Source organism: Dendropsophus ebraccatus, chromosome 7, assembly GCF_027789765.1.
Source record: "Dendropsophus ebraccatus isolate aDenEbr1 chromosome 7, aDenEbr1.pat, whole genome shotgun sequence".
NCBI lineage: Eukaryota > Metazoa > Chordata > Amphibia > Anura > Hylidae > Dendropsophus > Dendropsophus ebraccatus.
Window position 1 is genome coordinate 87,393,014 of NC_091460.1, and position 13,859 is coordinate 87,406,872.

Here is a 13,859-nt window from a genome sequence, read left to right on the forward strand (position 1 = left end):
AGAAGAGAAGGATTTAGGGGTAGTGATATCAGACAGCCTTAAAATGAGTCACCAGTGCAACCAGGCGGTGGGGAAAGCAAATCGTATGCTGGGGTGTATAGCTAGAGGTATAACCAGTAGGAAGAAGGAGATTGTGATCCTGCTGTATAGAGCTCTGGTGAGGCCACATCTGCAATACTGTGTCCAGTTCTGGAGACCTCATCTAAAAAAGGACATTGATAAAATTGAACGGGTCCAAAGATGGGCTACAAAAATGGTGGAGGGTGTAAGGCATAAACCATATCAGGAAAGACTTAAAGATTTGAATCTGTATAGTCTGGAGGAAAAAAGGGAAAGGGGGGACATGATTGAAACCTTTAAGTATGTTAAAGGACTAAATAAGGTTCAGGAGGGAAGTGTTTTTAGTAAAAAACTGAGCTCAAGAACAAGAGGACACAGTGAGAGGTTAGTTGGGGGAAAGATCAGAAGCAGTGTAAGAAAATATTATTTTACTGAAAGAGTAGTAGATACCTGGAACAAACTTCCAGCAGAGGTGGTTGGTAAATCTACAATAACAGAATTTAAACACGCCTGGGATAGACATATATCTATCCTAAGATAATAAGAAAGAAAATACTAAAAGGGCAGACTAGAAGGACCCAGTGGTCTTTTTCTACCGACAATCTTCTATGTTTCCATCAAGTTCAACCAAGGAGGGGATTGATACAGGGAAGGGGGAGGGGTGATAGGTTCTATACATATGCATTTATATTATTTTGGTCTAAGAACTTGTCTAGGCCGGTTTTGAAGCCCTCTACTGTTGTTGCTGTGACCAGATCCTGGGGTAGACTGTTCCACAGATTCACAGTTCTCATTGTAAAGAAGGCTTGTCGCCTCCGGAGATTGAACTTTTTTTTCTCCAGGCGGAGGCAGTGCCCCCTTGTCCTTTGAGGTGGATTTACCTGGAACATCTTTTCCCCATATTTCTTGTAGGGGCCATTTATATATTTAAATAAATTAATCATATCTCCCCTTAAACGTCTCTTCTTGAGAATAAACAAATTTAATTCTTTTAATCTCTCCCCATAACTAAGATGCTCCATTCCCCTTATTGGTTTAGTTTCCCGTCTTTGTACCCTCTCCAGCTCTAGAACATCCTTTTTATGAATCGGGTTCCAAAACTGGACAGCATACTCCAGATGAGGCCGCACCAAAGCTTTATAAAGTGGTAATATTATATGCCTGTCCTGAGAGTCCATGCCTGTGTTAATGCATGACAATATCCTGCTGGCCTTAGAAGCAGCTGACTGACATTGTGTGCTGTTCTGTAGTCTATTATTTACAAGTACACCCAGATCCTTCTCCATCAGCGACTCTCCCAGTGTAACTCCCCCCAGGACATATGATGCATGCGGGTTATTAGTACCCAGGTGCATAACTTTACATTTATTCACATTGAACCTCATTTGCCAAGTGAACACCCAAACACTCAGTGTGTCTAAGTCATCCTGTAACATCTGCACATCCTCCATAGACTGTACTGTACTACAAAGCTTGGTGTCATCTGCAAAGATAGAAACATTGCTGTTAATTCCATTCTCAATATCATTAATAAACAAGTTAAACAGAAGAGGGCCCAGTACTGACCCTTGGGGTACACCACTTATTACCGGGGACCATTCGGAGTAGGAATCATTGACCACCACTCTCTGGGTAAGATTATTAAGTCAGTTTTCTTGTTCTGTTTATAGTCCATCCCTAGATTTGGCTTAAAAAAATTGTCAGATAATTTGTTGGTGTAATAGGACTCTTAGGGGGACATGCATCATCCAGCGTACTGATGATTTTCGGCGTAAAGTGCCGATATGCGAATGATTTTATTTGCAAATGGACAATTTGCGAATAAAATATTCTCATATCAGCACTTCACGCGGAGTACGCCGGAGGGGCGGAGAGGAGGTGTGGAGGGGGTGGAAGGGGGGGCGCGGACTGAGTCCATGCGATTTATCATTTTTTCAACTCAAAGATACGCCGAAAACCTACTCCACCTTTCAGGTGGCGTAGGTTTTCGGCTGTGCACACCGACGCGCACGGGATTTATGTAGAGGCAGTTCGCCTCTACATAAATCTCCGTAGCGCCGGAGATGCAGGGACATTTATAAGTCCGGCGTAAAAAACGCAGGATTTAATAAATGTCCCCCTTAGTGTTCACTTGGTGTTGTATAAACAGCGATCCAGGGGTGGTAAAAATGTCTGGCTTATCTCTGTAGAGCCTGGCTGTCACTCATAGCTACATATTCCCTGCAGTGATGGCCAGGAAACAGACAGTTTGTTTAATATGCCGTCCTATGTCAGGAAGGGAAGTTATTAGTTGCTGACAGCATGCTTATCTCAGTACATGTAATATACACATTTTTAAGTTATTTTCCAAGTGCATGTACTTTTGTTAATTTTATCTTATAACATATAAAAAAGGTATGTCCTACATTTAATATGTAATAGTTATATTGGATAAATTAATGCTTCTATTAGGGCTCTTATCCTTTGTTTTTTTCAAATGACATCTAAGACAAACTGGTCAGCTGACTAAATGTTGTCTTAGTTTCTGGCACACTGTGACCACTAGGTGGCAAAGTAGTCTCCCATTTACAAGAAATTGAATGTGGTAATATATTTTTAAACAGTACTACCTCATTTGCCAGATGGTTCAGTGATATATTGGGAAAGTATGAAAGTGGGATTTATATGTTGTCATCACAGCAAGTTACTAACCACACAAAAAAGTACCCATGCTGGTAAACCCACAATCGGATGAGCTTTGTAAGGAAACATAAATACAGTTATGTGATATAGAAAAGTTTGCACAAAAAAAAAATAAGTACCATGTTTAGACACATCACATGTAGATGTTTAAATATGCAAAATTATTATTTTACAATAATAGCTTATATACATACACACACACACACACACACACACACACACACACACCTGTGTAGAAATAAGCTTGGTAGAAACCCAATCATAACAAAACATTTTAAAACACAATGTGGGGCATAATATGCCCAAAGGTTGTGAAGTGGTTACCCCTATAATCTAATATATGGTTTTTAATAAATAATAATTTTAATAAAATAGATGGAATTTTAATGCATATTCTGGTTGGAATACATTGTTAAGCTGTGCTCTAAGGATTTACACAACTTGGTGCAAGAAAATTTAGTCATACACCAATACCAAATTGATATAATAAAGTCATAAAGGGTTTGCCTGTAATAATGAAGCTCTGCCAACACCTCTGCCAATTAGATAATGACCCTTAACCCCAGGTACAGGCACAACTGAATGTATGGAACTGTGCTTGGTAGACAATGAAAGGGCTGCTGATTGACAGGGGTTCTGACTGTCAGACCCCCCCACTAATTAGATACTAGACATGCCCACAACATGCTAGTGCCTGTCTCTCGTCTAAGTTATCTGCAGAGATTGTTAGGGGGAGAAAGTAGGGTAGCGCAGGGCAGAACAGGTAAGACCTTTGGTGCTCTCTGTATAACCCCTGTAAATCTAAGTGGGGGAATTTATCATTGTTTATGTATTTGAAGTAGTTTTTCAAAAGTTTTTCCAGTCATAAATCATGTGTAGCTCTACCAGATTTATTAACATGGCACATGTTCTTCATATATAGCTTAGATAGGATAGGTTAACCACGTTTTGCATTTGTCACCTCCTGAGCAGGTGTAAAATTTACTTATATTTGAGTTTGTGCACACATGAGAAACATTTTGGAAAATTCATAAAGATTTTTACACATTATAGGTAAATTTCATGCAAAAAGAGCCCATGCAGAAAACAATTGTAGTTATTAGAGTGAATGATAAATTCACCCCATAGTCTCTTTTTTGATCAAGAACAGTAAACTAACCCCTCCTAATGCCTCGTAGTGCCGCTCTAGGTTTCTGTTCACAGCAGCCGGGGTCCTGCAGCTCTCTGCCAGCTGCAATGCCACATCCCCGGATGAGTTATTGCCCGCTCAGCCAATAGCTGACTGTGGCAATTGCTCAGCTGGGCCGTGACGTTGCTTCTGTTTACGGCAGAAGATGACAGCTGGCTTCTGTGAACCGGACCTGAGAGCGGCAAAATGGAGGCATGGGGACCAGTGAGTTCACTTGCTCATAATTTCCTCTCCTCTGCCTGCTGATTTTCCGATTTTAGTGTTAGTGGGACTTCCTCTTGTGTTTATATAATTTGAAAATAAATAAATAATAAAAATATATATATAATATTTTTTAAATGTGCCTTGTAACAGTTCTGTATACTGAGACTGTATACTGTGTAAAACTTCTAGTATGCAAGATTGTTACATCTAAAGTTAAAATATCACTTTTATGATAAGTTTCTTAAGTTCCCAACTTTTTGTCCTGAGATGGGATTCCTGGCCTCCTTGTCTCTGTTGTAGCACCTGTTGAGTCGCCAGGTGGCAGTCTGCATTCACTGGAACTTCAGGAAAGTGAGAGGGAAAGGAGAGGGGGAAGGAAGGAGGAGAGGGAGTCAAGTACTTTCATCAGCTCTAAACTCTTTCCCATTTGTTGCAGCTAGGAGCAAACTTTAAACAGACACCCACACTAAGCTCTCAGACTCCCGGCTAAGGAATTGTTTCCTTTTCACTCCTGAGTTTTTCAGAGGCGCAGGAATCCCACCAGCAAAGCAAGCAAACCCCTGAGTGACCTGCAGCTCTATTAAGCACTGGAGGATCACCCTGCTGACTGAAACCTGCTGCCAGGCGGAGAACTCACTGGCTCCATTACTTTCATGCTGTTGGGTCACTGCTCTGATCTGCAAACCAGTGTGAGGAAGTCTGGTGCCAAGCCAAAAAGTAGGGTAAATAATCAGCACAGCAGTGGAGCCCAGACTTTGATACTGCCTAAAAAAGGAACTGCCGGTGAGAAAAAAAAGGGAGGTGTATAGAGACACGTTCCTGTCCCACAATGTCCTGAGGGGACACGTTTGCTGACTATCACATTGTTTTCCCACAGGGTGTCAAGCTACAGTTTCACATTTTAACAGCTCTGGATGACTGCTCTCACTTATAATGCTAATTTCTTCAGAATTCACTGATTTTGTCTGTTTCTACAAGGTAAACTGCTCATTTCGGAAGGATTTTTCTCTTTCTTGAAGCTACGTGTAACTTTTTGTGCATTTGCTTCAATGTGAGACTGACAGGTGTTCTTCACTTTTTTTTATAGATATATATTTATTTTTTAGAATAGTTCTGTCAGACTCTTTTTCTCTTCTTTTTCTTTTTTGAACGTCATTGCTTAAAGGATTTAAAACAGCAACAGATCTTCCAGGATTTGATCAATTCACCCTACTTCTTTTTCTTAAACTGGAGACAGGAAAGAATAACAGTATCAGATAAGAGTTGGCTTTGCATGGGATTATGAAGGATCTACCCAGTGATCATCTGCCACCAATGTTACCCAAACAGGCTCAGTGCTCTCTGGTGAAGGGTGCAGTTATCATGCTCTGCTGAGTCTGACTGTGAACTTGCATATCTGAAGTGCCATTAGTATCTGTGCTCACCCCTATTCATCCAAATGATCCTCTTATTGTTACTTCTCAGAGTCCTCACGTGTACACTGGACTTTCAGCTACATGGAGTACAAGCTGAATCCAATCTCAGCAGCAAGTTTAATTTTGGAAGTGCTAAGGAACAGAATGGTAAGGCAAAATTAGCTTTTTTTTTTTTACTTGTACACTGTGATAATTTACAGCCCTGAAGGTCATTTGCCTTTCCTGAAGGCATATTAACTTTGGATAACTGATGTGGTGTAGTCATACCTGCACAAGGCTAAGCTTTAAAAGTTACCACAAAAAAGGAACTATAAACATGGCACCAGGGTTAAAGAGGCAGAAAAATAAACCTTGGTCCTTTTCGTCATCTTTATTTATGTTTGTGCCTGTAGACCTAGATCCGTTGTGGTTTTAAACTGGTGAATGACTTCTATTTCTTTCTGTCCTGGAAACAAGCTAATCCCACATAGGAAATGAGAATTACTTTCAGCTTTCAAGTGTACCTGAAATGTTTAGAAAACCCTTAAATGAGAGATCCCAAGGGCTGGAGCTCGGTGAGTGTAAAGAAAGGATTCTTTCATGTAAAAGGGCAGCTTCAGGGTGTGTAATTTGCCTAGCCTCTGAACTCCATAGGACTTGCATTATTCAGATTTTTAAAGTCTTGTGTTGTTGATTTTAGATTATAAAGTCAGTTTTGTTTGACTGTCTCGAAAGAATAAATGAGTTGCTGCTCAGAATGGGAAGTTTAAAAAGTTTCTCGATGGCACTGAACATTAAAAGGCATGTGTATAAATAGTACTGGTCTATCTGCATGAGTTGTGGTGCCTGCGGTAATACTTTGGCACTAAAACACTGGCCATGTGAATTTCCTCACGTTTATGTCAGCTAAAAATTGTAAATCAAGCTGACTTTTACATTCATTTTTTATTTGCAGCTATGAATGGCCTTTTCTGTTACTTTGTTGTTTTCTTTTCCTTTCCTCTTGATGTGACTTTTTTCCTCTTTTCTTTGCATGGTGCAGAGCAAATTATAGAATGGGTTAAAAGCCAGCAAAGATAGGGAACAGGACACAACCCTTTATCACATGCACTAGAGTTGTGTGAGAGAGCTGATATTGTTTTTGCATGCTGCTCGCTAATGTGTTGACATATGGCACCTGCAGACTGCCAGAAAGTCTGATCAAAGAGCAGCATAGAGATCAGTCTCTAATCAGACTCCACTGTGAAGGACCAAAGGAAACTGATCAAACGGCTGTGGATCCCTGCTATGTTGTGACGGGAACCGATCAAGATGACCTTTGTCTGGTCTCTTTGGTGTTGAAAAATGATGCACTTTCTTAAAGAAGTCAAATCTACTGAAAATATCTCTCTTCTTTTGTAATCCAAGCACAGATACCTAGAAGCTGCCTAGCTGTTGTTTTGGACCTGCGAGTTCTCTCATGTCTTACCAGTTGAAGGGCAGGGCAAATTTTATTCTAAGATGTTGCTTTTTGGTGCCAAAAATAGTTCTGGTGCAGTGTTTTTGTGTGCTTTATGTTTTTGTAAATGTCTAGACTGTGGGGATAATGTCTAGACTTGGTGGACAACAATGTTAAGTTTTCTATATTTAAAGTATTAAAAGAAAATATTAGAAGAAAGAAACCTAATACAAACATTCTATGCATTAAATACATGTTTTTATAATAATATATTAACTGATTTTTCTTTTCTTTTTTTTTTTGTAAACAAATTTTAAAATACATGTAGGTATGTTAGTACCCAAAATCAGATCAGGAAATCTGATCTATACAACTCATGTTGATCATAGATAGTAAGAGAAATAGTGCTTTAGAGATACATACAGATGATTCACAGGGCAGTGGCAAGACATATTTTATATCCTTGAAGTCTCTTAAGTTGAAGTTTGAGACTTGACACACGGCCAACTAGTGCCTCTTCCAATGTCAGTGACTGAATTTAACCTACTTGTCAACATGAGTCAATTTGTCAATGTTTCAGATGATTGCTGATGAACTAGTCCATCTGTTGACATAACACATATGTCTACCTAAAGCTATGTTTCCCACAATGCAGTCCATGAACTTGTGTCCTCAAAATACTTCACTTTTGGTCCTGGACCTTAAACAGATAGAAGTTGAAGATAAGGTATTTCTCTTAACTGAGAAATACTGACCTACACCACTGTATTGTAAGCCAAAAGCTTCTAAATGAGTTACCACAAGTCTTTTCTGGGAGAAAATGGGAAATATACTGTTTTCTTTTTTATTACTGAATGAACTATAAACAATGTTTTGTGTTTTAAATAAACAACCATTGTTATTGAGTGTAACTGTCATTCATGTGAGTAATCCCAAAGAATAAGCTTGATTAGACTGTGTGGAATAAATATAGGACGTGAGCTTAAAGGGAATCTGATAAATCCCAGGCCCAACCTAAGGTGCTGACAGTGTGCTGTAGCTGGCAGTCCCCTAGTGAGCATGGTATCTTTTGGTAATTTGTCTGTGCAATGTATTATGCACAATCCTACTGTAATGAAGTGTCAAAGAGTGCCAAAAGAATTGTTTGTGCCACACTCTGGCACGCCTCTACACACCTTCCTCCTCCCTCTTCTTCAAGAATAATCAATGCTGCCCGGCCTCCTGCTCACTCAGCTGTCAGCCAGTGTCTATGATTGCAGATCAGTCCTCTGTAGGCAGTTCATGTCTAAAAGAAATAGTCAGATATAGTTGGATCTCTTACCCAAATGTATTGGAGCTGTGATCTAGGGGTACTTCACCTGTCTAGAGACCAGCAGTTTGTTTTCTGTTTCAAATCCCCTGATGGAAATGAAAAATAGGGCTTGTTTCAATTGTATCAATTTTAAGGCTGTGATCACACACTGTATTTTTGCTCAGTATTTTGCAACCTAAACCAGTAGTGGATTGAAAACACAGAAAGGCTATGTTCATACACTGTTGAAATTTAGTGGATTGTCGTCATTTAATAATAATAATAATAATAATAATAATATTTATTTGTATAGCGCCAACAGATTCCGCAGCGCTTACTTAAATATATAAATACAATACAGGTTATATTTATATTAAATTATACAATGAATAAATTAAGATAAAATTAAAAAACACAGAATTAAAGCCCTACTTTTGAGAGCGTACAGACTAGGATGACTGGGGGTGGCAAATAATGGCCATAATTTCAAAACAACAGCCATTGTTTTAAAATAGTGGCAATTATTTGCCATTAAATGGCGGCCATCCAGTTAATTTCAACAGGGGTTTGAACCAAAGGATTAACTGCTGGCAGGTCTTTAGACAGGTGAGTTACCCCTAGACCACAACTCTAACACATTTGGGCTAGGAGATTCAACTATATCTGAGTGTTTCTTTTATATATAAACTTCCTACAGAGGACTGATCTGCAATTATAGACACTAGCTGACTGCTGAGGAAGAAGGAGGCCTGGCAGTATTTATTATCCATATAGAAGAGGAAGGAGTGGTGAAGCAGCCAGAGTGCGGCACAAACAACCCCTCTTTGACACTCGATTACAGTAGGATTGTGCATAATCTACTGCACATGCAAATTACCAAAAGGCACCATGCTCACTAGGGACTGCCAGCTACAGCACACTGTCAGCACCTTAGGTAAAGCCCGGGAGCTTACAGATTCCTTTTAATCGCATTAAAACTGCCATACCACCTAACTCACCTAACTCCAATCATAGTCACTTGTGCTGGTAAAATGTGAGTTTGGCTTTCAAATAATTTAAGCTCTCTTTTTTTTAGCCCCTTTTTTCTTAGCTAGCACCATATTTTCTTAACTCTGACCTTTACTGATCTACATGAAGAATGGGGCCTTACAGTTTAATTTCTTAAAGAAATCCCAAGTCTCAAAAATCTAGGGCCCTTGTAGATGGACTGACCTACTCCCAATACAAATGACAACCTTGTAGTTTGTGGGTGCTCATTTACAGGGTACCTATCATTCCACTTGTGCAGCATGATACCTTTTCAAAACTCTGGAAGGTACACAGTCCGCTTCTAAATCAAAAAGTGTATGGGACTGTCAGAAGCACCATAGACTGCATTGTAAATGTATTAAAAGTCTGAAACGCTTCCGGTAGTATCATATACCACTCACTTTAGGAGTGGACTTCATACTTGATTGAGTTATGAAAGGGTATCCTGTCACACAAGCAGAATTATAGGTAACATTTAAGGCTAATTTATTATACAATTCATCCTGTATGAAGGATGGCTAAATTGTTTGTACTGCCATTCACTTTGATCACTGTCAGCCTCACATCTATTGTTTACACAGAATGATATGCTGTTGATAAGTGATGATTTTAAGTAAGGGCTGCTTGGGTGATCGCTAGATCGTCCGGGCCCCCCTAGGTCACAGCGGCAGTTCCCTGCCGCCACCCTTACTTAGCCGGGTGGCGGCAGTATATTGCTGCTACTGTACCTATATCTTTTAGCTTTCAACATATTGAGAGACAACAATCAGCTAACATTGTGCATGTTGGCTGATCATTGTCTTTTATTACACAAGACGATAATCATCCGTAACAGCCGATATGAGCAGAATACGGCCGATAATCGCTTTGTGTAATAGGGCCTTTAATGTAGAACCTGACTCTGACAACAAGACATTGAGAGCAGAAAGCTGGGGAGAGAAGGGCTCTTATTACTCCTAATAATCACGGGGGTCCCAACAGCCAGACTCTGATCGATCAAAACTTTCGCTTTTTAAAGCGCCAGCAATGCTTTGATCTCCTGTGCTGTCTATTATTCTAGATTTATATAACACCTGTTAATATAGTACAGTCACATTACTTAAAAAATAATCATGTTAACAATGATTGACCACTCTGACTCCTGCTACATGCAGGCTGAAGTCCAAGTAGCTCATAGTAAGTAATGAGGACTGAGAACAATTAGAATAATTTCTGATTTGGATTGAAAGTCTAATCCGTACTCTAATTCCTAAGGGGGCCCAATAGCCATTCTACTGCATGAGAGAACAGCAGTACTATGAATGCCATGTGATGTTTAAAGAAGAGGGAATTGTCATAGATTTATCATAAAATCTATAAGGCTCATGTCTCAGCACTGATACTGTGTTTAGGTCCAATAGTAGCGATCAAAATTAGTCCTTATCCACACGATCCGTGCCGCCATCCGGAGGAGGCTCCCCTAGCTGGAGCCCCCCTGCCGCCCGACACAGATCTCCCGGCATCAAAGATAACAGGAGAGCATGATGTGCCCTTCTGTCATCGCTACTACTCACCTATTCCCCCATACACACGCTAATCGGAAGTGGCCTGGACTACATTGCCAGGAGAAGAAGACGACAGCGTAGTCCAGACCACTTCTGGTGAACATGAGGCCGGTCAGCATAGGTGAATAGTAGATACATCATGCGCTCCTGTCATCTCTGCTGCTGGGTGGCAGGGGGTGATCCGTGCCGCGATCTGCACTAGGACATGTCTTATATTTTCGTGCTGTGGACCAAGGAGCGGCTCATGTTGAATGGCTGTATTCACTTAAATGGTACCTAAAATTGTCTGTGGTCGCAGATACGCAACCATGGAAATTTTACAGGACGTGTGAATGCAGCCTTACAGTTCACTATTAACAAGGGAGAGTGCAAGACTTCTTTGGCCTGGTGTATTGGAGATTTTGTTAGTCGTTGCCTGCACTGTTAGTTTCTGGTAAGTGTTTCCTCTATATATTCCCCAGTGCACTGAACAGCAATAAGTAATAGCTTTGGTCACGACCTAATTCTTCAGGTCTACAATCAGTTATACACAACAACAAAGCACTATCAAGCGCAATGTTGTGCATTATTTTATCCTCTCTTAGTTTTACAAGTGTCTATGTATAAGTAAGGTTAAACAAAAAACACGTGTCTATCCAGTTCTTTAGGAAATGAGCCATAGTAATCCCTTGTTTAAAACAGAAAGTACAAAAAAGAGTCCTTATAAAATATGGTCCAATTTACCTTAATAGGGGAAACTTTTTTCTTACCTCTACACATTGTAGCTGAATTCATGAGGCTTGTCTGCTTTCTGCTTCCTACAAATTCATTCTTTTCAAGTAGTTCAAAAGCATTTTACATACAAATTCAATGTGGGTGAGTTGTACGGGAACAGTCTGCCTGTACACATACTGCCATTGATCCTTAACGAAACTGCTGATATAGATCATCCACACAATATTCTGTGAATACCATCCACCAGCATGTTCTTCTGAGGCGTTGTGGAAAATGTTGTATACACCGCAGTTTACAGAAGATAAGGGGGCATTTAGAGATAAGTATTGATGTTCCCATTACATTATTGGTAAAACCAACTATTTCCATGAGTAAAGTGGATAGCCTACACACATGATTATCTAAAGTACACAAAAGACAGATAAAGAAGTATATGATATAATACATCACAATAATGTGTAGGAAAGTAAACTATTTTATGGAAATCATACAAATCTTAGCCCATATTCATCATTATAAAGATCACAGAAAAATCTTCTAAACCATGATAAACCGACAGTGCGGATGAGTGTAGACATAATATTTGCAGTTTGATGTATACGACCTTGGAGATTTACTCTGATACCTTGAAATACAGAGCACTCGGAAAAAAAATAAAAATAAAAAAAATATACTTACATGGATTAAAGCTAATATATGAAAAAATTATTTTTCCAGATGAAATACTTTCATTGTTACACTGCCTTGCTGATGTGGACGAGACACTATTTCCACTTAGGAATAGGAAGCAAATCATTTCCAAGGAAATGGACTATGAATAAGCAAAGAGATATCCAAGAGAGTCACCACTTTATAAAATGCAATCATCAAAAGTCCCAGTCTGACCAGTTCTCCAGTCTAATTGATATGTCTGGATAGATTTATATATTTTATCATTTTAGCTTCTAGGGGAAATTCTTCAGTAAAATAATAACTGAAGGAGCAGGCACATTAGCTTTTTGTTGGATTCTATAAAGTACTTCACTGCTTTTAAAAGGAAACCCACTGTAAGTTTTCAGTAGTCTGTTTAACAAAATCCACCTACTGGTTGATCAGGGTATCCTTCCCTATTAATTTAGTATGAACAAGTGGTCAAAAAACAAAGCAGAATTCACTGATTACTAAGACCACAGTAGGACAAAGAAGTAAAATATAACTTTTAATAGATAAATCTGAAAACTCAAGGTCCACAAATAAGATATAATGAGACACATAAACATATTGCAATCAGTGCATGTGCTGCCGTTGGAGATATTTTACCTGTGCACTGATTTGGCCATATTGTATATGTTTATGTGTCTCATAATATGTTATTTGTGGACCTCAAGTTTTTAAGATTTATTTATTAAAAGTTATATTTTACTTTCTTTGTCCTACTATGGTCTGAGTAATCTGTGAATTCAGTGGCCTATTTCACAAGTTTTATATAGGTACCTTTACTTTTGTAGATCTGATGCAGCATGTTAGCAAAAAACCCCAAAAAACTATGTGTTTTTTTTTGTTTTTTTGCTAACATGGCGCATTGGATCTACAATGTAAGGACTTAGTCACACATTCCACAAAGTAAAACCAACGTAGTGCCCATTGATTTCTATTGTGCTATTAACACCTTCCATGTTTTTGTTGATCTGCAATCCGTTCCACAAAAAAATAGGACATATTCTAGCGCAGATCTTAATTGTGGCAAAGATTCCCCATAGAAGTCTATGGGAACTGTGTTTTTCCCAGACATCATGGATGTGACACCCATGACATCCGGGAAGAACATGTATGAAAGCTAGCACTCTAAAATTTTGGATAAAGATGCAATTACAGACTGTTCTCCTTGGATTACGGTGAAAAAAAAAAGCGGAGTTATTTGTGGACCCTAAAAATCACTGAACGTGTGAATGAGACCTAAAGATATTTGCGTAAAACTTGTGAAATAGGCTACTGGAAACTGACAGCACACTGATATTTGCATATCAGTGCAGCACTACCATTTAGTAATGATCAGAAACATGATAATAGTTTTGTTAGAGAAACCTTTTAGAGTAGTTACAATCCTAGTGCTCTTACTGCTGTTATTGGACCTCCAAAAATCCCCTCTATGGCGCACAACTATTTCTCACTCTGTAAATTTCCCCTAACAACAGACAGTGATCATGAATCTGATCAGACAGTTTTATGCAGATTAATAAATCTGGACCAGTGTGTCACAATGATATTCTGGTTGTGTTTAATATTCCGGTGGATGAAAATCTGCCCTGGTCATCTGATAGACACATGCTCCTTT

At 39.1% G+C, this 13,859-nt stretch overlaps 1 protein-coding gene across 1 annotated transcript in view; it reads left to right on the top strand.

Moving 5' to 3' along the window:
- Nucleotides 1–4,565: 4,565 nt before the first annotated feature.
- PDGFC (platelet derived growth factor C) overlaps nt 4,566–13,859 on the top strand; it is a 234,467-nt gene continuing 225,173 nt past the window's right edge. Inside the window, exon 1 of the mRNA XM_069977860.1 lies at nt 4,566–5,697. Coding sequence (XP_069833961.1) covers nt 5,574–5,697 — 124 coding nt within the window. The 5' untranslated portion in view covers nt 4,566–5,573. The remainder of the gene's footprint in view (nt 5,698–13,859) is intronic.